This window comes from Mytilus galloprovincialis, chromosome 3, assembly GCF_965363235.1.
Source record: "Mytilus galloprovincialis chromosome 3, xbMytGall1.hap1.1, whole genome shotgun sequence".
In the NCBI taxonomy this organism is placed as follows: Eukaryota; Metazoa; Mollusca; class Bivalvia; order Mytilida; family Mytilidae; genus Mytilus; species Mytilus galloprovincialis.
In genome coordinates this window covers 103,222,319-103,248,801 of record NC_134840.1, presented here as the reverse complement: position 1 = coordinate 103,248,801, position 26,483 = coordinate 103,222,319, and the positions used below count along the sequence as shown (strand labels likewise).

At 32.6% G+C, this 26,483-nt stretch overlaps 1 protein-coding gene and 1 long non-coding RNA gene across 2 annotated transcripts; one reads left to right on the top strand and one right to left on the bottom strand.

The window, feature by feature from the left end:
• Positions 1-1,040: 1,040 nt before the first annotated feature.
• Positions 1,041-24,055, bottom strand: LOC143069603 (26S proteasome regulatory subunit 10B). Its single transcript, XM_076244318.1, has 12 exons — positions 23,930-24,055; positions 13,366-13,445; positions 12,206-12,245; positions 11,037-11,157; positions 9,522-9,636; positions 8,477-8,626; positions 7,164-7,287; positions 4,766-4,827; positions 4,104-4,224; positions 2,933-3,013; positions 2,136-2,207; positions 1,041-1,217 (listed from the first exon to the last, which is right to left on the bottom strand). Exons 1-12 carry the CDS (start codon positions 24,021-24,023, stop codon positions 1,099-1,101), a joined length of 1,179 nt encoding a protein of 392 aa, XP_076100433.1. The 5' UTR covers positions 24,024-24,055; the 3' UTR covers positions 1,041-1,098.
• On the top strand, positions 5,438-6,192 carry LOC143066675 (uncharacterized). The gene is made up of 2 exons (XR_012975733.1): positions 5,438-5,514; positions 5,869-6,192. It is a non-coding gene; the product is annotated as an uncharacterized LOC143066675 (long non-coding RNA).
• Positions 24,056-26,483: the final 2,428 nt, after the last annotated feature.

Below are 26,483 nucleotides of genomic sequence, written 5' to 3'. Positions count from 1 at the left end.
GAGCTCAACCCTCCCCTTTACCAATGTAGATTAAGAAAAACAGCAATACACACAGTTATGTTGATTTCACACATGTCTTTGACATTCACAAGGCGAATAAGGGGGTTGGGGCAGGGGGCCTCAGGCCCCCCTTTCGAGAAAAAAAATAAATTTAGTTGATTATATAGGGAATCACTGAAGCATGACAGCAGCTGGCATCCTCTTAGGCAGCCAGTGGGCTCCCACTTTTGAGAATTTCTAGATCAGCCACTGATTGCTAATATAATCTTTGATGTCAATTCTTAAAATCTGACAAAAATTGCATGAGAGCACTTACAAAGAAAAGAGGAAAGAACTTGTTGATAATAAAGGTGAGTAATGGCTATAAACTCTGGAACGACTTCAATGTCTCATATTCTTTACTTGTAGGGATTGCTATAAGAAGACGTCATCAAGTAACCACCTTGCGTGCCTACTGTTATGTAAAATGGTGCTAAAACGTTAACAACCAGATAAAAGAGTATAAAATAGACAGAATTGAAACTTAATAAATCATTCACAACACTCTCTTAACCTGAAATTCCTTACAAATTGTAAACTCATGCACTATAAAGCATTTCAATTTCTCTGAGCTTTTTGTAGCCAGGATCTTTTGGTATGGGCTTTGGTCAGTCGGTGAAACCTGATTCATTTCGTCTTTGGTGGATAGTTAGTGATTGCCATTAACACATTTCAGAATTTTTTACCCTGGTCAGACAACTTATTAATTGTTGATGATGTAAGTACTGTAAGTTCAGAAATTATTGCATGCATTTGTTATTTGTTTGTGATTTTGTCATTTTAGACTAAAATGACATTTAATTTTTGCAATATTGAGAAAAATCCTGTTTAATTCATATGAAATAATTTAAAATGCAAGTTTGAATTATTGTGATTATAACCCTGTGGCATTTTTAGCAATAATTAAAACCTCACAATAATTTTTGAATTTACCGTACTTGAAATCAAATGCAATTGTTTTGGCAAAAAACTGATGTCATGGGCGACATAAAAACACATAGTAGATGACAATTTTTATTTTATCAATAATAACACAATAATAAATGTTCAGTTCAGTTTTTACAGTGGTTTGTAGTCCAACTTGGATTCTAACTTTTTATTATCCCCAACTTTCCTGACGGCCTTCATAAAATCTTCTTCTATTACATAATCTCTCTCTGCTCTGATAGCAAACATACCTGTAATTAAAAATATTCAACAATTTAAGAAATGTTTTTATGTCAAATTATTCTGATTTGATTATGATTTTTGGTGTTTTAACGTGTGTCGTCATTTTTAAGAACCGCATTTAGGCTATTTAGCGGCTACCAGTTTTCATTGGTGGAGGAAGCCGGAGTGCCCAGGAAAAAAAAAGGATCTTCAATAGGAAAATCAAATGATTCTGCCTTTCAAATCAATACCTATACTGACATTAAGTGTGATATATTTTATAGTTGTGTTGTTTGGTTGACATGTCATCGATTTGTACAATAATTTTTAATTATGTATATCCACCATTATGATTGTAAATTCTTTATATCATCTTGCATCTCCCTGGGTTACTTTGATTTGTCCAACTCAGGGTTGACTCAACTTAAAAGATCAGGGCCAATGAGCATGTTAGCAACCTATCCGAATCAAAGTCAAAACTTTTCCATCGCGTTGACTATCAAATCGTAAGATGTCTATTTTTTTTTTAAATCATTCTGAGAAGATATAAAACATGCCCCCACCACCCAACAAAAGATTAATGGTCAGTTCCCTTAAAGCTTTCTGTTAAACAGTCTAGGTAAAATTGGTTACTGAGTGATGGACATGACCATATCCCCCTCCAGTGTGATGCCCAGATGTACGCCTAGAAATCCTAGGCATACAAACATGTATAAGTGACATTGATATGGTAAAGTGAATGTATTTTTGTAATATAAAAAACTTTGAGCATGCTGAAATTAATTTCTGTTCTTATTATAAACATATACACATGAACAATATTTGTTGAGCAAAAACAAAATACAGGCAAAAATAAATTTTGAGTTGATGTTGAGTTAACTCGAGTAGGTTCAAAAGGTCAAACTCAGGGGTTCGATTGTCAGTCGAGTTAACATTGTAATAATTACCTGCTTCTGTACAAACATTTCTCAGATCTGCTCCATTGAAATCATCAGATAATTTAACTACAGCTTCCCAATCTACAAGATAGAAATGTTTGGCGTTATTAGTCATTCATATTTATATTATTTAAATCAACTTTTCTTTTTCAGATATTTTGTTTTACATATAACCCTTTCTAGACAACTGTAAATTAAGAAATTATTATGTGCATTTATACAACTTTGTTAATTTTTTCATGTAAAGATCCCAGTTTGACATATCTGTGATGATTTATATTCTCTTTTATTTATAGCATAATCTTGAATAAACTTAATCTTCAAAAAAGGTATGAAGGCCAAAAGTACTTTTATTTTTATTTTACACTGAAGCATTCCCCCTCCCCCCCCCCCCCAAAAAAAAAAACATGCTTAAGGAATAAGTGGGATATTAATCTTATTTGTCTTATTAAATGAAACATTATGAAATTATGTATACATATGTTGCAATGCTTGATTAATATGAACTCAAGTCTTAAGTTAAGATTGGTCGTATAAAAACTTTATAAATATTTACTCTATGTGACAACATTATCACACTGATATAAGGAGTGATATACATGCAGTGAGGAGAGGTTTATTTTTGTTGCTCTGTGTTGTGTATGTAGTGAGTTTATTTCAGGGATGGATACCCCAGATACTTTGTTTTTCTATTCTAATAAAACCTCCAAATTTTTGATTAATGGTATGTTAAAATAGTTTTAATCTGACAAAAGAACCAAATTGTCTACATGTTTCCATGTTTTTCTCTCAACAATTAATCTTACCTATTTCACCATGTTTTGCTATAGGCTGTGCGTGAATCTTGAGAATTTCAAGTCGTGACTGTTCATTGGGAAGTGGAATTTCTGAAATATAAAATTGTTGTCAGGATAAATTCATATACAAAAACAAACAAAAATATATCATGGATACCAAACATAAAGAATAGAATGACTTTGTATTTTGTGGAGTTTTTTTTTTAACATAGTTCTAGTCTTATGTCATTTAAAGGGGCACTAGCTGTCAAATTCATTGTAACCGATTTGACTCAAATTCTCATATTTGGTTTATAACAATGTAAAACATTTATCCAAACTATCAAAAGTCTAAAATAAACAGTTTACAGAGCATGGGGTAGATAATATATAGGTTCGTTTCGTGTGTATTTTAGTCTAGACGCCATCTAATTAATTATCGATTTGACCTCAGATGACCATATAAGCGATGTAAACAAAAATAAAGATACGAATAGATTAAACCAACACGTGCAATTTTATAGGTCTGTTTGATTTTATTTTATAGATTAAAAATAGATGTTTCTCATTGTTTTTAACCATATAAGAATGATTTTATGTGCATCGAATTAGTAATCAAATGATTAACCGTAGTTTCACTTTCATTGTTGACATTCTTTTTCTTTAAATAACCAGTACACGTACAATGCATGCGTTGTCAATCTCTAGCTAGGGGTTAACTTGAAGTTCACATGAATACCGGTTAGAATGATGATGACGTTTTCACTTGCAAGTGAATCAGTCAAAAATTATGTTTAATCGCTTATTTCAACAAAATTAAAGGAAATTGATTGCTAAAAGCAAATTATTATTTCATTATTCCAATTTGATTAATGATTGATCTAAAAAAAATCATACTTTATTTTTTTATAAATATCGTAGCTAGTGCCCCTTTAAATTAAATTGAAAAAATTAATTACTCTGTTTAGAGCTTGACATCATAGGTACTTGTCTCTGATTTTTGTTGTTGTATTCATATACCTTAATATAGCAGAAAGTATCCAATTCTTATTACGAAGAGATGACACTTGGTTGCCAACTTTCATAATGTCACACCTTTTATAGTTTACTTATAAAGAATGATTTTAGCTCATTGTTGAAGGATGTAGTGATCTATAGTTTCTTACATTGAAGTAATTTGGACATTAATCATCACATTTACCTATTTTTCTGTCCAATCTACCTGGACGTAATAAGGCAGGATCTAATGTGTCTGGTCTGTTTGTTGCCATTATCATTTTGACCTGACCTAATGCATCAAAACCATCCATCTGATTCAACAGCTAGAAAACAGAATAGAAACATCAGTCATGTTAGTGACAGTCTGCTTAGAAAGATAAAACTCTATTGTCAAAAGTTTTACAAAAGCTTTATTTACTTTGACAGAATTTGAACTAAAGTCATAGAATACATTTAGTATATACTATATCCTGTAAAGCAACAAACAAACTGTATATTTATAAATTTTTGAATGGTTTTTATTTTTGCAAAAATTGTAACAAGATTGGTTTCCCCCCGAAATAAAAAACTCACATTCCAAATTTTGAAAGCATTTTTTGTATGTGGCATTTCCTGACATCATTTTCAATAAACTAGCATTTTTGTCTATAGTTTTACAATCTTAACATATATATACTTACAAATTTCAGAATTTTCAATTTTTAGAGCATTTATAATCAAAATTGACAAAAATGCAAGATAAATTATTGCAATTTAAAGAAATGCATCACACACATAAAGCTATCAAACTTAAAATGCAATTTTTCTGCAATAAAAAAGACATGGCAAAATTATTGAATGCACAGTATTTTCTATTATCCATACCTCCATAAGAGTTCTCTGTATTTCTCTGTCAGCTGATGTGCCTTCTGAAAACCTTCTTCCACCTAGAAACAAATATTAATCATAGTATAATAAATTACATCATAAGAACAGCAATCTGCAATGATATTAAAATCATACCCATTTGAAATAGGATCCTTGTTCAACTGTATTACTGTTACTTATTCCAAATGGGCTATGAGCTTATTTAAGATATTAAACTACAGGGCTGAATCTGAGAGTCAGTATGCCTACCGGTCCTCAATTCTCCGCTCTATAAAATGCAGAGACCAAAAACAGGATACATTATGAACAGTTATTTTAGAATTTTTGTGTGCATTTATTACTGCAATTGTTGAACAAATTGACAAAATTGAGGGATTGCTTATTGTGATTTTAGAAAATGTTGCATACATATATAATGATTATAAAAATGTTTAAATATGAGTTTTTATTTTTGAAAAAGTTTCTGAATTTACAGTATACACACATACATGTCAAGTGACATGATATTCGCGTGTAATAAACGCTTTTTCAACGGTTTACACGCGCGGATTTTGTCACATGAGGTGTACACGCTTTTCGACACTTTACACGCAATTACACGCATTTTAGTTCTTTTCACTTTGTGGTCCATAGTGATATCGCTATTCTCGTTTTTTTTTCCTTATTCGGCGATAAATACCGAAAATTTCGAAGTAATTATTTGGCTGACATATTGTTTATTTTTCTATATGAACCAACAGTAAAAGGTAAGTAGTTTGTGATTAGTTTTAACGATTTTGTTACTTTCTTTCTCAAATTCACTTTATAGGGAAAATGTGCACAGAAAGAGGTCGCTTTCAGGCCTGTACGTCGTCTAAAGCGCCGATTGTTAATTCAAAACGATGTGTACGTACCAAGATTCAATGTTTATAAATTATATTTTGGAGTTCAGTTTTAATGATCGAGTGACAAGTACATATTGTGCATTCTTTGTTGCAATGATCAAAAACAATAGATGTGAGAGGAGAAATACAATGTAGCTATTTGAATAACCATTTAACATGTTTTACTTTATTTAATCCAAATCAAATTTATAAAACATTTTTTCTTTTTAATTTCAGTTTCAAATATAGCCAACAGATTCTACAGATGAAAATATCACAGAACTGTTGGATCAGCTCTCATAGTACCAGCTATCTTCTGATGAACTACTCAGTTTTGACCAGGCAATAGCAATGGGAGCAATGGCAGAGATAATGGATGACATTTTACAATGCCAAAAAAACAACATAATGACATTCTGTCAAATATCAATCCTACTGTGGGAGAGCATTTTCAATTATAAAGAAATATTGACACTGAATCCTGATCAGAACTTGACTATGTTACATTTATATTGTACATTGTTGTATGCTGTTATCAAATAAATGTAACTAAACTTGAAACTGGCAGTTGTTTTGATAGTGCCTAGTGGTGGTGCTTTAAAAACAACATAACAGACCACTATTTAATACAATAAAAGTTCACAGTAGTATATATATTGTTTTTTGTATATTAACAAATTTGTATGTGAAATTATGAATATTACCACATTCTTATAAAAAAGTCCGCATCAATGTCACACATTTTCACACGCTTTTTGACATGTCATGTCATGTCATGACATGATTTTCCATTGTCAGAGGTTGACATGTATGTATACACATATAAAATAGTTCAATACCTTGATAGTGGTTGACTTTAGTCATATCTTAACATTTTTTTGAATTTGTAGAATTCTGTATTGATGGCAAATCATTTAAAGTCTTATTCAATTCAAAACAACTCAGGACAATCTAAAACTTGACTTACTGTAACAACACCTGTCTACTGTTGATTATTGAAGACTGTTTGTTATCCTCTAGATGTCTTTTAGTTTTTTTTAATGGTCTATACCAACTTTTATTCATACACAAAGGTAATACATTATTTGATCTAATCCAAACTTATGTTATAATGTTATGTTTTGATTGGATTGGAGAAATAGTATTTTTTACATATTTTCCATATATTGAGATTTTCTTTTCTCTGCCAATGTATTTGTCATAAGGGAATTCCAAGTGCTGGAGTATTTGCTAGCAAATACCATGTCTAAATATAACATGATGTTCAAAGACCTCTAGACTTTTCGTTGAAATGGATACAAAGAACATTCAGTGGAATTAAACAATTATATCATGCTATTAACAAGGGGTATTTTCCAAAAATACAGGTTTCGAGGTTAACCAATTTTCCTCCCTAACCGCTCTGGAAATTTGTTTTCCTCTCAACTGGTATATTTGGCAATACCCCTTGTAAGCATGATATATTTGTTAAAATAGCGTGAGTAGGTTAGCAATAGAACCATAATTTGGCTGCAATAAATAATACAACATACCTATAGCATCTATTTCATCCATAAATATAATACATGGTTCATGGTCCCTGGCAAAAGCAAACATTTCTCTTATAAGTCTGGCACTTTCACCAATATATTTATCTACAATAGCACTGGAGACAACCTGTAAAGATTTAAATAATATTTTTGGTAGGAGAAATATAAATCTGTTAAAAACCTTGTGTTCCTATAAATACCCTCTGCAGTAGAACTATAATATGCACATCAAATCAACATGAAATACAAATTCTCCTGGATTTATTTTAGACAGGTTTTACTGTATATATACAATTGTTTTATATGCTATTTCACAGGTACCATGATGCTATATTCTTTTACCCTTAACATTTCATTTCCTACCAATTTCCATATAAACTATGGGTGGTCAGTTATTTTTGGATTTTCTTGTCATAAACTATTAAAAGTTTTCACTTTATTTTATAGGAATTTATTTTCACTAGTTTATATCATGTTTTAAGGGTACTATTTATTAGACTTTTGAATATATCTTGAGAAAAATTTGTAAATTGCAAAAAACAAATGACTTTTCTAGATGTAGAAAGTAAAGGTTTACTTTTGAAATATTCCACACACTGAAATCACCATGTGCCATCAAGATTATTTGTGCATATTAAAACTTGATTACCTATTACATACACAGTAAATATTTCATAAACTTGAAATTTCTTATTTGAAAAAAAAACTTTACATTTTGTTGGTCATTATGCCTATTTAGCCATAAATAATTTATGTGCAATTCATTTTCAAGGATTTTGTATGATTTTCTGTGCTCCACTTTGCACCCTTCTTCCATTTCTGTGCTTCCCTCTGCCTTTATAGTCATCCCTTTGCATTTTTGTTTTATGAAAGAACTAGATACTGAGGATTCTTTGACTATTTTTGTGGATACCAATTTTTGTGGATTGATGAAAAATAATATGTGTCTTCCTGGCAATAATAGACACAACTACTGTGGATTCAGTTATTTTTCGTGGGTACCAATTTTCATGGATTGAGGAAAACCTTCATATTCATGAATATATAATTTCGTGGTTTTGGTAAAGTCTGCATACATTCCTTTAGAAAATTTGTAATTTGTTGAACATTTAAATTAGTATCCAAAGAATATTGATGAATCCACAGTAAGTCCAATCAACAGTCAGTTCAGTTCTAAAAACAGTATGGGTCTACATAGCATTCAACATCAAAAACAAATTAATTTGGGGCAAATCTAGTTCAACTTCAATAATGAGCAACCACTATAAATGAACACCTGAAGCCAGGATTAAAAAGAAGAGGGTGCAGTGTTTTACCTTTAAAAAGTTAGCATCTAACTGACTTGCCACAGCTCTGGCTAATAATGTTTTTCCAGTACCAGGTGGACCATATAACAAACAGCCTTTAGGTGGTGTTATACCAACTCGCTGGAACAGTTCTGGGTTCATTAATGGTAATTCTATCACCTGAAAAGAATGGATGAACATACATGTATGTACTCAAATGAAAAATAAAATATACAGTGTTCTGGTGTTTCTATACAACAAGATGAATAACCCAAGCTTCATTAAAGATAATTAATGTATTTCATTTAAAATTGAAAGATAAAGGTGAACTCAATGAACACAACAATAAAGTCTTAATAATAAAACACTTTTTTATAGCACTTTTAGCAAGGATAAAATGTCATAGAAATTTCTGAATTTACATCACGTTTATTTCAAAAAATATAGTTGTATCTCCTACCTCCCTACCTACCCTAAAGATTCATGCCTACCCTGAAACAATTAAAATAAATGGAGAATGTGTCCATGGGACACAGATGATGCCCTCCCTTGCATATAAAGTAATAATGGGACATAACTCAAGAACAGTAACAGTGACGCCACCCAAATTCGAACTTGATCTGAGTTTTGTGGTACAGGTAATAAGCTTTGTGTATAAGTTTCATAACATTTGGTTGAGGTAAACTTAAGTTAGAGAATGGAAACAAAAAATTAAGCATTTTTTCCCATTTGTAAAGGGGCATAACTCTAGAACGATAAAATTGGCAACACCAAAATTCCAAAAAATGATCTGTGTTATTTGTTGATAAGCATTGTGTATAACTTTCATAACATTTGGTTGAGGCAAACTTAAGTTGGAGAACAGAAACCAATTTTGGGACGTACGTACGTACAGACGTACAAGGGTAACACTTAATTTCCCCCGCCGCAGACATTTCTGGTTCAGCACTGTTAAAGTCCTGGAGATTTCCCTATATGGTACATGTAAAATTAAAAAAAAAAAAATCATTTTACCTTTCAACCTCCCCATTTTCTGCCATATATATTTATTTTTTGCCCTACAAATGAGACTTACTTCTCTGAGTTCTCTGATTTGTTCTCCCAATCCACCGACCTGATTGTAGCTAACATCACCAGGATCTTCGGCAGACATGTTGTATACTAGTGGATCAACTTCTCGGGGAAGATATCTAAAAAAAGAAAATGGACATACAATGTATAATATACAAGAATGTGTCTATAGTACACGCATGCCCCACTCGCACTATCATTTTCTATGTTCAGTGGACTATGAAATTGGGGTCAAATTTGACATTAAAACTAGAAAGATCATATCATAGGGAACATATGTACTAAGTTTCAAGTTGTTTGCACTTCAACTTCATCCAAAACTACCTTGACCAAAAATTTAACCTGAAGCGGGACAGACGGACGAACGGACGCACAGACAGAAAAACATAATGCCCCTCTACTATTGTAGGTGGGGCATTAAAACAGTCATTAAGTATTAGTGTTATATTACTTTAAATGGATCAATTAAAATTGGTGTTGCATTATGGGTATGTCAGTTATGTAGTTGTTCTGATTGGTCTAGATTTGGGAGTTCTTATTGGTCTAGATCTGGGAGTTCTGAATGGTCTAGACATGATTTACGAATTAGTTTATTCTTTCTTCATGAGTATCATGCTGAGATATTTACATACTTTAAAAGAAAAATAAGTACAGAAATTCTGCTAAAACAGTGACAGGATAAGTTTTGCAAAAATAAACACCTGCACGTTGAATTTTAAAAGCCTTAGTTGTTTTTATAATTTCCTAAAATTGCAAAATTTCATTTCATATTTTATTCATTGTTCAACAATTGTAATTTTAAAATTTACAGAATACTAAACATTTATATAACAACATTTAGAAAGGCATGTATACATTGTAAAGCAATTACAATTGTTGTCATCTGGCAGTACAGTGACTGCATTGTTAACATCTTTATGTCACAGGGAAGTTCCAACATGACTCCAAATTTATCTTTAGTCAAGAACAGGATCAACATTATGGAATGGTTTCAAAAATGAATGCAAACTTAAGAGTACAGAAACGGAAAAATTTCTAATTTTCGAAGTTTTAAAGGCGCATAACTCTAGAACGTTTAATGACATACTGGCAAAATTTTAACTCTATCTGTGTGTTGTGGTTTTTAGCATAGGATATGAGTTTCATAAAATTTGGATGAAGCAAACTTAAGTTAGAGTGCGGGCAGAAAAAAAATTGCAATTTTCCAAGTTATAAAGGGGCATTACTCTAGAACAATAAGTGTCTTGCTGCCCAAATTCGAACTCTGCCTGTGAGTTTTTGCTCTAAGCATTGTGTACGAGTATCATAAAATTTGAAGGAGGAAAACTTAAGTTAGAGTGCAGAAAGGAAAATGGAATGGACAGAAGGAAAGATGGAGGGAAGGACGGTCAAGGGTAACACTTAATGTTGTCATTGGCTATGGTGGGGGCATAACAATATCTGGCCATTCCCAACAAAATGTGTCCAGGAATCTTTTTTTTATGAGCTGTAATGATCCTGAAGAATAGTGAAAATTTACCTCATAACAGTTAGGGTTGTCATGTCTAATGCCACTCTGGTTCCTGACTTGAGTTTAGATTTATCTAACTGTCGACGACATCCAACTACATATCTAGGACCATTGGTGGCTTTTACAATAACTGTAAAATAAAATATGATAACAATCAATGGTCAACAGTATATCCTTTGTAAACAACTACAATCTGTGAACAAATTATTTAATGCACCAAAATTGAATAATTTTGTAATTTACTACAAACTGATACTGAAGTAAACTAGTGTGTCCTACATGAGGTTTTTAGTAAAGGCTCTGCGAATTGTCCAATTTCCATGAGGTTCTGCCATTTTTGATGTAGAAAATTTAAGCACATTTCTCTTTAATAATGTCATAAATTTTCATAATAATTAATTTATAGTCAGTACTATGATTCATCCTATAGGTATCTCTCTTTGCACATTTAAGCTGCTACCTTTCATTGAATTTACAAATGTGTTTAGGTTGATGACTGAATGGAATAAAGACAACTGCGACTATGCGATAAGACAAAAAAATATCAGTAAATTGTAGTTAAACTGGCTTGTCTCATATTGTCATATATACCAAAACATTATTGAAATTTCAACGGAAATCATTTCCCTGACTCATGAGTAGTTGTAAACCACAGGTTCAGACGGCAAATTCTACAACAACCAATGAAAATTGTAGAAGACAGTTAGAGTCAAACACAAGGAAACATACAGAAAAGTCAAGACTAGTTTTCACGTCTTAAGGATGTACTTAGGTGAACTTTTGAAATTTGTGTAAAATATTTTGCCCCACAACACCCATTTATTTTTTTATATAAGACTTAATAGCTCATGGAAGGTCATTTACCAAAATTTTAGAAGATTCTTGATTTCCTTTCTTTTGTTTTGAGACCCAAATGATACCAATGCAAATATAAGGTAAAAGTCCGAGTCAGCCTTTTCCTCGCCATATTTTAAATCTCCAATATCTCGAAAAGGAGGTCCATGACCAATTAAATTTTTTTAGCTTCTTTTTATCCTTAACGAATGCTCTACCAGCTTAAAGTATCAATTTTCAATTCTTGATTTAATAATTTTCACCTAACCTCACCTAAGTACATCCTTAAAAGAGATGACCTTAAAACATTATACCACTAGACAATTTGATTTTCCTATACTTACATTTATCTTCTGTTAACTGTTTCAATACCTCTCCAACAATCTAAATAAAAATAAAAAAAATCTTATGATACAGAAATGCATAATTGTATACTGTAAATTCAGAAATTAATGTGTACATTAATTCTTGTGAAGGGGCCTCGGTGGCTGAGTGGTCTAAATAGTTCTGTACTGTAATCACTAGCCAGTCAACACTGAGGTTGTGAGTTGGAACCCCATCTGTGTGGGTGTACTTGACTCCAATCTTAATTGACTAGGAATGCAAGTTTTCTTGTCGAAGGTCAGTGGTTTTCTCCAGGCACTCTGGTTTCCTCCACCAAAAAAAACTGGCCGCCACAAAATACCCTAAATGCAGTGCTAAAAAGCCGCGTTAAAACACCAAAAATCAAATCAAATCATTCTTGTGAATCACTGATTAATGCTAAAAATGTGCAATCTAATCAATACAATTGATAAGAAAAAATATTTTCTACTGTTGTTGAAAATATACAGATTTTAAAAGAGTTCATCTTATGCATTATATATTAAAAATGCATGTACATTGTACTAGTAGATCAGAAAATGTCCTAACAAATACAAGTAACCTCATAAAATATATAACAATATGTGACGACAGTAATCTAGGAAACAATTTATACTACAGCTCATGTTGCTCGGGATGTTTTAAATTTCATCTAACCACTATATGGACAACTCAAATTAAACCAAGAAATTATCTCAAAATATTGAATTCAAATGCTTAAATATTTTTTCCTGTGTAAAGTAGGTTCAATATTTCTGTAAGATAAACAAAGGGGAGTTTGCCCACAGGATGTGTCACTGTCAGGGGACTTTCTAGAAGTTTGCCCACAGGATGTGTCACTGTCAGGGGACTTTCTAGAAGTTTGCCCACAGGATGTGTCACTGTCAGGGGACTTTCTAGAAGTTTGCCCACAGGATGTGTCACTGTCAGGGGACTTTCTAGAAGTTTGCCCACAGGATGTGTCACTGTCAGGGGACTTTCTAAAAAGTTTGCCCACTCCCATCATCAGAGATGCAAACAGTGATTTTTTCCTGTCAGACCCATCACATTTCTGCCAGACCTATATTTTCACTCAAAAATCAAATGAGATGCAGCAATCATGGAGGTATGAAAATGACAAAAAGCATGTATGTTAACAAACCTGTCCAACACTCTGTAGAGCTTTTAAATCATTTTCTGACTTATCATACTGTTTGTTTAATTCTTTGGAACTCTCTCTCACTGAAAGAAAAAAATTAGAAATGAAAGTTTACTATGTTTACTCAGACAATTTCTGCATGTACATAGTCATGATAGTTGTTTCTTCAATGGAATTTGTGTCTTTTCACCAATAAAAAATTCAAGTTTGTGAGATAATATCAAGAAAATCATCTGAAAATGTTATAAACACTTATTGAAGTGATTACATTCATGACATTATAACTTCTCAAATTACTTCAATTAGTCTGTGTCTATTTTTGTGAAAATTTATAACATTTCACAGCCAAAATCACTTGAAGACATGATTCTGAAATCACTTGTTTAAGTACACCGGACTGTTCATACAACTCATATTTAATAAGTAGAATATTTTATTTTTTAGTATAAAATTGAGAATGGAAATGGGGAATGTGTCAAGGAGACAACAACCCGACCATAGAAAAGACAACAGCAGAAGGTCACCAACAGGTCTTAAATGTAGTGAGAAATTCCTGCACCCGGAGGACGCCTCCGGGTGCAGGAATTTCTCGCTACATTTAAGCTTGCCCCTAAACAAATATATATACTAGTTCAGTGATAATGAACACCATACTAAAACTCCAAGTTGTACACAAGAAACTAGAATTAATTAGATGTGTCAAAGCGACACGAATGGCCCCGTCCGAAAAAGTTGAAAAATCTGCAATTTCAATAACACATGTGGACACAAACATGATGGTAGTTTCGAAATTCACATATCAAAAATCAGCTCAAAATCTGGAGGTGTATAGAAAAATGTCCATATAACTGTGATTTTCAACAATTTTCAAAGGTGTAAACCTTTAATTTTGGCAAAAATTAGCAGAGCAGAACGAAACTTAAACTTGATCTGTAACTCATCATTGTAAGCTCACATACCAAAAATCAGCCAAATATCTGAAAGCATTTAGAAAAAACAGTCTGTATAACTGTGATTTTGAACAATTTATCAAAGTCCAAAGACCGTAATTTCAGCAAAAATTAGTGGAGCGGAACGAAACTTAAATTTGATCTGTAACTCATCATGGTTAACTCACATGCCAAAAATCAGCCCAATATCTGAAGGCGTTTAGAAAAAAACTCTGTATAATGGTTTGTTGCGGAATGACGGAATTTCGGACAAGGGTAAAACTATATGGCACTGACAACTTCGTTAATAAAAAATAATTTTGAATCCTGATTTGAACCAACTTGTAAACTGGGCCCATAATCAAAAATCTAAGTACATGTTTAGATTCAGCATATCAAAAAAGCCCAAGAATTCAATTTTTGTTAAAATCAAACTTAATTTTGAACCCTTTGGACTTTAATGTAGACCCATTTAAAAACGGGACCAAAAATTAAGAATCTACATACATGGTTAGATTTGACATATCAAAGAACCCCAATTATTCAATTTTTGATGAATCAAACAAAGTTTATTTTGGGACCCCGATTTGGACCAACTTGAAACTGGGCCAATAATAAACAAGAGGCTGTCACAACGACAGCAAACCGGATTTATTAATATTTATTTGTGTCCTGGCAATATCACAAGAACCATTACTGATGAATGGTGAAAGTGAAAATCGTCAATATCAAATTTGACCTCCATCTTGTCATCAGTATCAACATATTAAAATTTGAAAAGCTTAGATTGAATGGTTCATGAGTAAATGCAACAACGTGAATGGAAACGCCATTTTACAATCTTTCAAGAACCATAACTCCTGAACTGTAAAAGTCAAAATCGTCATTATTGAACTTGACCTCTATTTTGCCATCAGTAACAACATATAAAAATTTCAAAAGCTTTGGTTGAATGGTTCATGAGAAAATGCACAGACACGACTGGAAACACCATTTTTCAATCTTTCAAGAACCATAACTCCTGAACCGTAAAAGTCAAAATCGTCTTTATTGAACTTGACCTCTATTTTGTCATCAGTAACAACATATTAAAATTTGGGAAGCTTTGGTAGAACAGTTCATGCGTAAATGCACGGACACGACTGGAAACTTCATTTTTCAATCTTTCAAGAACCATAACTCCTGAACGGTAAAAGTCAAAATCGTCATTATTTAACTTGACCTCCATTTTGTCATCAGTAACAACATATAAAAATTTCAAAAGCTTTGGTTGAATGGTTCATGAGAAAATGCACGGACACGACTGGAAACACCATTTTTTCAATCTTTCAAGAACCATAACTCCTGAACCGTAAAAGTCAAAATCGTCTTTATTGAACTTGACCTCTATTTTGTCATCAGTAACAACATATTAAAATTTGGGAAGCTTTGGTAGAACAGTTCATGCGTAAATGCACGGACACGACTGGAAACTTCATTTTTCAATCTTTCAAGAACCATAACTCCTGAACGGTAAAAGTCAAAATCGTCATTATTTAACTTGACCTCCATTTTGTCATCAGTAACAACATATTAAAATTTGGGAAGCTTTGGTAGAACAGTTCATGCGTAAATGTACGGACACGACTGGAAACTTCATTTTTCAATCTTTCAAGAACCATAACTCCTGAACGGTAAAAGTCAAAATCGCCATTATTGAACTTGACCTTCATTTAGTTGTCAGTAACAACATATTAAAATTTTAAAAGCTTTGGTTGAACAGTTCATGAGTTAATGCACGGACAACATTTGATTGCCGCCCGGCCGCCCGACCGCCTGCCTGCCGTACATCCCCAAATCAATAACCGACATTTTTGTCACAAAAATCCTAATTCCCTAATTCCTAAACTGTTGGGATCTCAACTCCCAAAATCAACCCCAACCTTCCTTTTGTGGTCATAAACCTTGTGTTTAAATTTCATTGATTTGTTTTTACTTATACTTAAGTTATTGTGCAACAAGAGGCTGTCACAACGACAGCAAACCGGATTTATTAACATTTATTTGTGTCCTGGCAATATCACAAGAACCATAACTGATGAACGGTGAAAGTGAAAATCGTCAATATCAAATTTGACCTCCATTTTGTCATCAGTATCAACATATTAAAATTTGAAAGAGCTAAGGTTGAATGGTTCATGAGTAAATGCAACAAAATGAATGGAAACACCATTTTTTTAATCTTTCAAGAACCATAACTTCTGAACAGTAAAAGTCAAAATCGACATTATTGAACTTGACCTCCATTTTGTCATCAGTAACAACTTATTAAAATTTGGTAAGCTTTGGTTGAACAGTTCATGAGTAAATGCACGGACACGACTGGAAACGCCATTTTTCAATCTTTCAAGAACCATAACTCCTGAACGGTATAAGTCAAAATCGTCATTCTTAAATTTAAACTTGACCTTCATTTTGTTGTCAGTAACAACATATTAAATTTTTAAAAGCTTTGGTTGAACGATTCATGAGTAAATGCACGGACACGACTGGAAACGTCATTTTTCTATCTTTCAAGAACCATAACTCCTGAACGGTAAAAGTCAAAATCTAAATTATTGAACTTGACCTCCATTTTGTCATCAGTAACAATATATTAAAATTTGAAAAGCTTTGGTTGAACAGTTCATGAGTAAATGCACAGACACGACTGGAAACGCCATTTTTCAATCTGTCAAAAACCATAACTCCTGAACAGTATAAGTCAAAATCGTCATTCTTGAACTTGACCTTCATTTTGTTGTCAGTAACAACATATAAAATTTTTAAAAACTTTGGTTGAACTGTTCATGAGTAAATGCACGGACACGACTGGAAACGCCATTTTTTTAATCTTTCAAGAACTATAACTCCTGAACGGTAAAAGTCAAAATCGACATTATTGAACTTGACCTCCATTTTGTCATCTGTAACAACATATTAAAATTTGGGAAGCTTTGGTTGAACAGTTCATTTGAAATGCACGGACACGACTGGAAACGCCATTTTTCAATCTTTCAAGAACCATAACTCCTGAACGGTAAAAGTCAAAATCGTCATTCTTAAAGTTGACCTTCATTTTTTTGTCAGTAACAACATATTAAATTTTTAAAAGCTTTGGTTGAACGGTTCATGAGTAAATGCACAACAGGACTGGAAACGTCATTTTTCTGTCTTTCAAGAACCATAACTCCTGCACGGTAAAAGTCAAAATCTAAATTATTGAACTTGACCTCCATTTTGTCATCAGTAACAACATATTAAAATTGGAAAAGCTTTGGTTGAACAGTTCATGAGTAAATGCACAGACACGACTGGAAACGCCATTTTTCAATCTGTCAAAAACCATAACTCCTGAACGGTATAAGTCAAAATCGTCATTCTTGAACTTGACCTTCATTTTGTTGTCAGTAACAACATATAAAATTTTTAAAAACTTTGGTTGAACTGTTCATGAGTAAATGCACGGACACGACTGGAAACACCATTTTTTTAATCTTTCAAGAACCATAACTCCTGAACGGTAAAAGTCAAAATCGACATTATTGAACTTGACCTCCATTTTGTCATCTGTAACAGCATATTAAAATTTGGGAAGCTTTGGTTGAACAGTTCATTTGAAATGCACGGACACGACTGGAAACACCATTTTTCAATCTTTCAAGAACCATATAACTCCTGAACGGTAAAAGTCAAAATCGTCATTCTTGAAGTTGACCTTCATTTTTTGTCAGTAACAACATATTAAATTTTTAAAAGCTTTGGTTGAACGGTTCATGAGTAAATGCACAACACAACTGGAAATGTCATTTTTCTATCTTTCAAGAACCATAACTCCTGAACAGTAAAAGTCAAAATCATCATTCTTGAAGTTGACCTTCATTTTTTTGTCAGTAACAACATATCAAATTTTAAAAAGCTTTGGTTGAACTGTTCATGAGTAAATGCACGGACACTACTGGAAACACCATTTTTTTAATCGTTCAAGAACCATAACTCCTGAACGGTAAAAGTCAAAATCGACATTATTGAACTTGACCTCCATTTTGTCATTTGTAACAACATATTAAAATTTGGGAAGCTTTGGTTGAACTGTTCATGAGTAAATGCACAGACACGACTGGAAACGTCATTTTTCTATCTTTCAAGAACCATAACTCCTGCACGGTAAAAGTCAAAATCTAAATTATTGAACTTGACCTCCATTTTGTCACCTGTAACAACATATTAAAATTTGGGAAGCTTTGGTTGAACAGTTCATATGTAAATGCACGGACACGACTGGAAACGCCATTTTTCTATCTTTCAAGAACCATAACTCCTGAACGGTAAAAGTCAAAATCGTCATTCTTAAAGTTGACCTTCATTTTTTTGTCAGTAACAACATATTAAATTTTTAAAAGCTTTGGTTGAACGGTTCATGAGTAAATGCACAACAGGACTGGAAACGTCATTTTTCTATCTTTCAAGAACCATAACTCCTGCACGGTAAAAGTTAAAATCTAATTTATTGAACTTGACCTCCATTTTGTCATCAGTAACAACATATTAAAATTTGAAAAGCTTTGGTTGAACAGTTCATGAGTAAATGCACAGACACGACTGGAAACGCCATTTTTCAATCTGTCAAAAACCATAACTCCTGAACGGTATAAGTCAAAATCGTCATTCTTGAACTTGACCTTCATTTTGTTGTCAGTAACAACATATAAAATTTTTAAAAACTTTGGTAGAACTGTTCATGAGTAAATGCACGGACACGACTGGAAACACCATTTTTTTAATCTTTCAAGAACCATAACTCCTGAACGGTAAAAGTCAAAATCGACATTATTGAACTTGACCTCCATTTTGTCATCTGTAACAGCATATTAAAATTTGGGAAGCTTTGGTTGAACAGTTCATTTGAAATGCACGGACACGACTGGAAACGCCATTTTTCAATCTTTCAAGAACCATAACTCCTGAACGGTAAAAGTCAAAATCGTCATTCTTGAAGTTGACCTTCATTTTTTTGTCAGTAACAACATATTAAATTTTTAAAAGCTTTGGTTGAACGGTTCATGAGTAAATGCACAACACGACTGGAAATGTCATTTTTCTATCTTTCAAGAACCATAACTCCTGAACAGTAAAATTCAAATCGACATTATTGAACTTGACCTCCATTTTGTCATCAGTAACAACATATTAAAATTTGAAAAGTTTTGGTTGAACAGTTCATGAGTAAATGCACAGACACGACTGGAAACGCCATTTTTCAATCTTTCAAAAACCATTTCTCCTGAATAGTATAAGTCAAAATCGTCATTCTTGAACTTGACCTTCATTTTGTTGTCAGTAACAACATATTAAATTTTTAAAAGCTTTGGTTAAACTGTTCATGAGTAAATGCACGGACACTACTGGAAACGCTATTTTTTTAATCTTTCAAGAACCATAACTCCTGAACGGTAAAAGTCAAAATCAACATTATTGAACTTGACCTCCATTTTGTCATCTGTAACAACATATTAAAATTTGGGAAGCTTTGGTTGAACTGTTCATGAGTAAATGCACGGACACGACTGGAAACGTCATTTTTCTATCTTTCACGAACCATAACTCCTGAACGGTAAAAGTCTAAATCCTCATTCTTGAACTTGACCTTTATTTTTTTGTCAGTAACAACATATTATATTTTTAAAAGCTTTGGTTAAACGGTTCATGAGTAAATGCACGGACACCACTGGAAATGTCATTTTTCTATCTTTCAAGAACCATAACTCCTGAATGGTAAAAGTCAAAATCGACATTATTGAACTTGACCTCCATTTTGTCATCAGTAACAACATATTAAAATTTGAAAAGCTTTGGTTGAACAGTTCATGAGTAAATGCACAGACACGACTGGAAACACCATTTTTCAATCTGTCAAAAACCATAACTCCTGAACGGTATAAGTCAAAATCGTCATTCTTGAACTTGACCTTCATTTTGTTGTCAGTAACAACATATAAATTTTTTTAAAACTTTGGTTGAACTGTTCATGAGTAAATGCATGGACACGACTGGAAACACCATTTTTTTAATCTTTCAAGAACCAGAACTCCTGAACGGTAAAAGTCAAAATCAACATTATTGAACTTGACCTCCATTTTGTCACCTGTAACAACATATTAAAATTTGGGAAGCTTTGGTTGAACAGTTCATTTGAAATGCACGGACACGACTGGAAATGCCATTTTTCAATCTTTCAAGAACCATAACTCCTGAACGGTAAAAGTCAAAATCATCATTCTTGAACTTGACTTCATTTTTTTGTCAGTAACAACATATTAAATTTTTAAAAGCTTTGGTTGAACAGTTCATGAGTACAGTTCAATTTTCGCGAAAGCCATCCCAAACTCCAAACACCGAGTTTTTTGCTGGTGTGACACCAGGAAACTCCGACATCACTCCCTAAATTGTCGGAGAAATTTGGGAGTATTCCCTCCGACTTCCGCGTAAATCCGTTACCTTTTGTTTATTGTATTAGCGACATCTCTCCCAGTCTGGAGTGACGCGGTGTCACACTAGGTAATTAATTGCCCTAATCCTTCTGATCTATGCCGGCACTCGACAGTCAAGGTATGCGAGATTTCTAATGTAATTAAACAATTGTATTTCCTGTCTATTGATTATCAGGTTATATCTGATTGCTTGAAACAAATGAAAGATTAAAATAAAAGTCAAAACGTTGTTGTTAATTCTTTCAATTACACTGTACATTTAAATCAAGTTAAAAAAAAAACTATATTTGATTTTGACTTCCGTTTTTTATCAGTAAATAAATATTTAATTTACTAAAAGAGATATAATTGTGTAACAATAAACGGAGACTAACGTTGAATAAATTAGGACAGTTTAAAGAAAAATTACACGTCTCAAAGTTTTTTATACAAGTAAAAAAGAAAATATTATTCACTATCTGTTATGCTAATAAGTTTCCATTTCCATTTTACGATTACAAAATAAAAGTTTTAAAAAGCAAAAGATTGTTGTTAATGCTTTCAATTGCAGTAAAGTTTTATAAAAAAAAATCTATACTTGATTATGATCTCTTGTTCTTTTTATCGGTAATTTATATAACTTGCGAAAATAGACGGAAATTAACGCTGAAGTTATAAAATGTGAGAAAGAAAGAAAATTACGTGTCTTTAAACTTGTATATGCAAGAAAAAAAGAAAATACTATTCACAATTCGCTATGCTTAATAAGTCTACGGCATTTTCTCTTCACGATTTGTAAGCATTACTTTAGGATAAATAATACATTTCGGCTACAACAGGAATACTTCTATAGCTGCATCAACTCGTCGTTGCATAATATTCATTTACGCACAATGAATGTAAACTTTTGTGTTGTATTAATTTAGAACAGTAATCTTTAAATATTTCTAAACCAATAAATTGCTGTGGGAAGACGATACGCAACTCAGTGATCAACAGTGCGTGGTTCAACTTAAACTTGAACTTGACTTCGCTCACAATATTGAATGCTAAAATAGTGACATCAATTTTGTCCACGAGATTTTTATTTGGCGGGAAATAGTATCATGTAACAGTTAACTCAGGTGACCTTTCTGGATAACCGTGGGAAAATTCATTCAAGGTTTAAACTTGCTTTGTAATGATTGACATACATTTGTGTGCGTTAAGATTGAGGGCTCTAGAAGGTCCTTTTACAATTGATTAACCGGATTCTAAATTATATTCCTTTTCTGAATAAACCAACATCAGCCTTTTATTTTTACGTTTCTCAGTCAACAGAGGACATAAAACCGGACATTATTTATACGTCTATAGTCAACACTATATATTAATGGTATATGAAAACAGGATGCATGTTCATGATGGGCGTTGGTAGAGACCTCTGTGAAAATTTGTCGATCGATAAAATCCGATCTAATTTTATTTTTTTTACATATTTCTTTCTTGTAGAACACGATATAATTTCATTTTAATATTCCAATTTATAAATTTATGAAATACTTCTTTTTATATTTCGCCGAGGAGTTTTAACGAGCAGTAAACTACGGATTGCGCCAATCCAATTTTATTTTAAATAATTAAAGATCAATAACAGATTAAAAACACATGATTTCTTTTCTCCATATAATTAAATAAGGTTGTGATTATTGTGTTGTGTCTTCTCAGTATTTATGAATATAGGGCTGCCACATTGCATACAAAACTATTTGTCACTTTACAGTTTCTTTTTAAAATTCAAATATTTCAAGTCGGAAATTTTATTCTACCGAGGTAGTGAAACATAATATTTTACATTTCAAAATAAATTGAAAGTAACAGAGTTCACTTGTTGATCCGATAAATTAACTCTTGGGTTTAATTTAGATTGGACAAATTACCGTAAAAACATCATTTTGTTTTAAGCCAGTTGATATTAATTTTATAATATTGAACTATTAATGAACCGAATATTGCTCACTGAGTAGGTCATAAAAGGTTCTAATTGTGGTAAAATCGTCTTGAATAAAACAAAAATTATGACCTGATCGGACTATAATGAAAATACAAAATAAGTGTTTTATTCGTATTTTTATACGTCTGTACGCTGTATGTCATATGACAATGACATGGGCATATACATACAAGAATAATAATCGTATTTTAAATAGAAATGTCACACTTTTATCTGACAATGAAAGGACATTTAAATAACGTATTTTAAAGCACACAGGTGCAATCAAGATCGATTAAATGTACAAAGGTAATAAATCTGGCTAATCCGATGATGTTGTCACGCGTCATTAATTTTCAGAACATCCGATGGGCAATAAACCAATTAACAGCCACGCGGTGTTGGGAGAGAATCTTTGGAGGAAATTGGGAGTATAATCCGTGATTCGCGGTGTCACACCGCTACACTCGGAAATCGGTGATTAGAGTTCGCGATTACATACTCTCTGGGCGTACTGTAAATGCACAACACGACTGGAAATGTCATTTTTCTATCTTTCAAGAACCATAACTCCTGAACGGTAAAAGTCAAAATCGACATTATTGAACTTGACCTCCATTTTGTCATCAGTATCTTGTTTTATCCTTTCTTTTGGATATTTCTGGAAATATTTTACATCAATAAGCACAAAAAAGGTAGGACTTTGTAACTACGTAAAAATTTCTAACCGGCAATAAAAATTTCTTTTTAAAATTAGGTGTCAAAGTTCCCCCCAAAATTTGCTCTCAAACTCCAGACTTAAAAATGGCTTCGGCGTTATGACGTCGTAGGAAGGCGTCCCAGAAAAAATTAAAATAGCCTTGCCAGACGTCATAATTATTTGGACTTATCCCTAGCTAGAGATTGACAACGCATGCATTGTAAGTGTACTGGTTATTTAAAGAAAAAGAATGTCAACTATGAAAGTTGATCATGCTTCCAAAAGACCATAAATGCAGTCAAAACACTGGCATTAATATTATTACTATTGATTGAAACAAATGGCTGTCTTTTGCATGTGTAACATTTTGATATTTTAGGATGACAAAGCAAGTTTATGTGTGCAAATAGTCAACACATTTTAAATGTTGATGGGAGTTATTTCAATTCTGGTTTATCACGTCAGCTTGTGAACATACTTTCTTTTAACCTAGCTTCGAGTTCTTTGTGTTCGAGAAGCTTTTTTCTATAGTCAGCTAAAGCTTTTTCACGGGCACTATCTGTTGTTGCCATTTTCTTTGGGTCGGCGGAAATGATAATAAGGGACGTAATAAGTAAAAAAGAGTTTCATTAAGTACCGCAAACTAAAAAGTTAAATAATACACACACACGGACATTAAAATAGAAAATGGTCGTTACATTAAAATTCCTCGAGAACAATGTAAAACCTGCAAAGTCATCGAGGACGAATTCCATTTTATTCACCATTTGCAAGGTAAACGAAAATATCAGACAAAATTTATATAATTGATAGATGAGGAACATTTTATGGCCCACATTTTATTCACTTACCTGATTATAAAAAAATATTTAATATTTTAAACCCCGCTTCCTTTAGACATGTTAGAATTATTGGCTTCTTTATTTTAAAAAAGGCACTGGCTACGGTTACATCGAAATATAACAATAATAAAAATATTATTGTTACATTGGAGACTAAATGCCGGAATGCATGGTTGGGTAAGGACCTGTTTATTTACGAATGTAACAATAATTATTGAGGCTACGGTTAAATTGCGTTATTGTTACATGAAAAAAAGCAATGTACGATGGGACTAGTAATATGTACTAAATAATAAATTATAAATTTGCGTCAAGTTATAAAGCTGTAAGAAATGTATGTCTTGATATTGTTTCAGTTTCGTTTAAAACGCATCCCAAGTTTTATTTTTCACCATTAACAAAATTGGTCCAAAGTATAATGACAGTAATAAGAGTAGGTGTGAAGTTAAATACTTTAAAAAAGTGAAACCATTGAACTATATGTTTAGCTTTTGACAGTCACACTGCTAATCTTGAGTTGTATCTTTAAGAACATCAAAACCATTAATACGTTGTAAAACTATTCAAGTTGTACACCATTTGTTGACTAACAATATTTTATTATTTTAATATCAGTATTAAATTACAAGTATTGTTTAGTACATATGAAAGAATGAAGCAATACAACTATAGAAGATTTAAGTTTAATCAATCTAGCGTACATTGCTGTGTTTCATGTAACAATAACGTAATGTAACCGTAGCCTCAGTAATTATTGTTACATTTGTAATTAATCGGTTCCTCACCCAACTTTGCATTCCGGCAATTACTCTTAAATGTAACAATAATATTTTTATTATTGTTACATTTCCATGTAACCGTAGCCAGTGCCTTTAAAAAAGGTCATTAGACGAGATTAGAACTGAGGACAGAGGTCTTATTCACGGTAACATGGTGAATAACTGAACAAAAACCTCCAATCTATACAGGATATTGAACATGTTTATATAGACTTAAATCAACTACTATCCAAGGCTGGGCATCTACCTCAGGACCATCCAAACAGATAAGAAAAAAGAAACCAAAACTACAAGTAATGACACCAGAAATTCGTCAAGAAATAACTGACAAGAAGAATGCATACTATGCCGGATTGGAAACAGAACAACCGACCTATATAATGATCCCAATAATCAGTGGTTACAGAAGAAGAAAGTAACAACTTGTAACCTTAGAAAAGAATGCCGGTTAACACTAGCAAAACAATAACTAGAAAGGAAAAGCGAACTGATTAATGCCAAAAGTAACAACTCCAATTTATTTTTCAAACTTATCCGACGTCAAAGAGGAAGATTTGGAATGCATATTGATGAGCTAAATGTAAACGGACAAAAATACAATACAGAAGGGGGAATATTGGAGGGCTTTAGAAAACACTTTGCAAATCTTGCTAAACAAAGTGATAACAGTCAATTCGACCAAGCATATATTGAGCAGGTAGACAACGAATATGCTACTATCATAGATATATGCAAACAGGACTTCAGGCACATTCCAGTAGAGAAGCAAGAGATCATGAATGCCATTAAAAGTCTTAATCGAAACAAATCCCCGGATACCTACACTGCTGAAAATTTAGTTCATGGTGGAGAAATACTTGCCTCATATTTACAAACTCTACTAAACAGTTCTTTTGAGTTCTGCTTTATACCTGATGTTATCAAATTTGGAATATTAACACCAGTCTTCAAAAATAAAGGCAACAAGAATGATGCAAAAAACCATAGAGGCATCACAATAACTCCAACTCTATCAAAGATCATAGAAACAGTACTTAAATTTCGAATCAATCCCAAAATTATATTTATATGTATACAAAATCCACTACAGCGAGGTTTTACCAAGAATGCATCTCCTTTATATTGCTCATTAATTATGGAGGAATTTCAACGAGAGAACAAAGATCTGAAAAAAGAAACAATATTTGTTATGCTAGATGCTAAGTCGGCCTTTGACGTAGTAAAACACTCGAGCCTATTTCATATGGGACTCACACCGCAAGAAATACTCATGATTGATGATCTATATAAAAATGCAAGATCCAGTGTCAAATTGAACGGTGAACAATCCAATGCATTTAATATTGAACAAGGTGTCCGACAAGGAGGCACTCTTAGTGCCGACCTTTACAAAGTTTATGTAAACGATCTA

What these genes read in the sequence shown, in the direction of transcription:
- LOC143069603 (XM_076244318.1), bottom strand. Translation starts at nt 24,023, where the DNA reads ATGGCAACAACAGATAGTGCCCGTGAAAAAGCTTTAGCTGACTATAGA. An exon ending in ACAGTTAACAGAAGATAAAT is followed by an intron (nt 11,158 to 12,205) that starts GTAAGTATAGGA and finishes TTTATTTTACAG; the next exon opens with TTATTGTAAAAGCCACCAAT. An exon ending in TAGATGCTAACTTTTTAAAG is followed by an intron (nt 7,288 to 8,476) that starts GTAAAACACTGC and finishes AAATCTTTACAG; the next exon opens with GTTGTCTCCAGTGCTATTGT.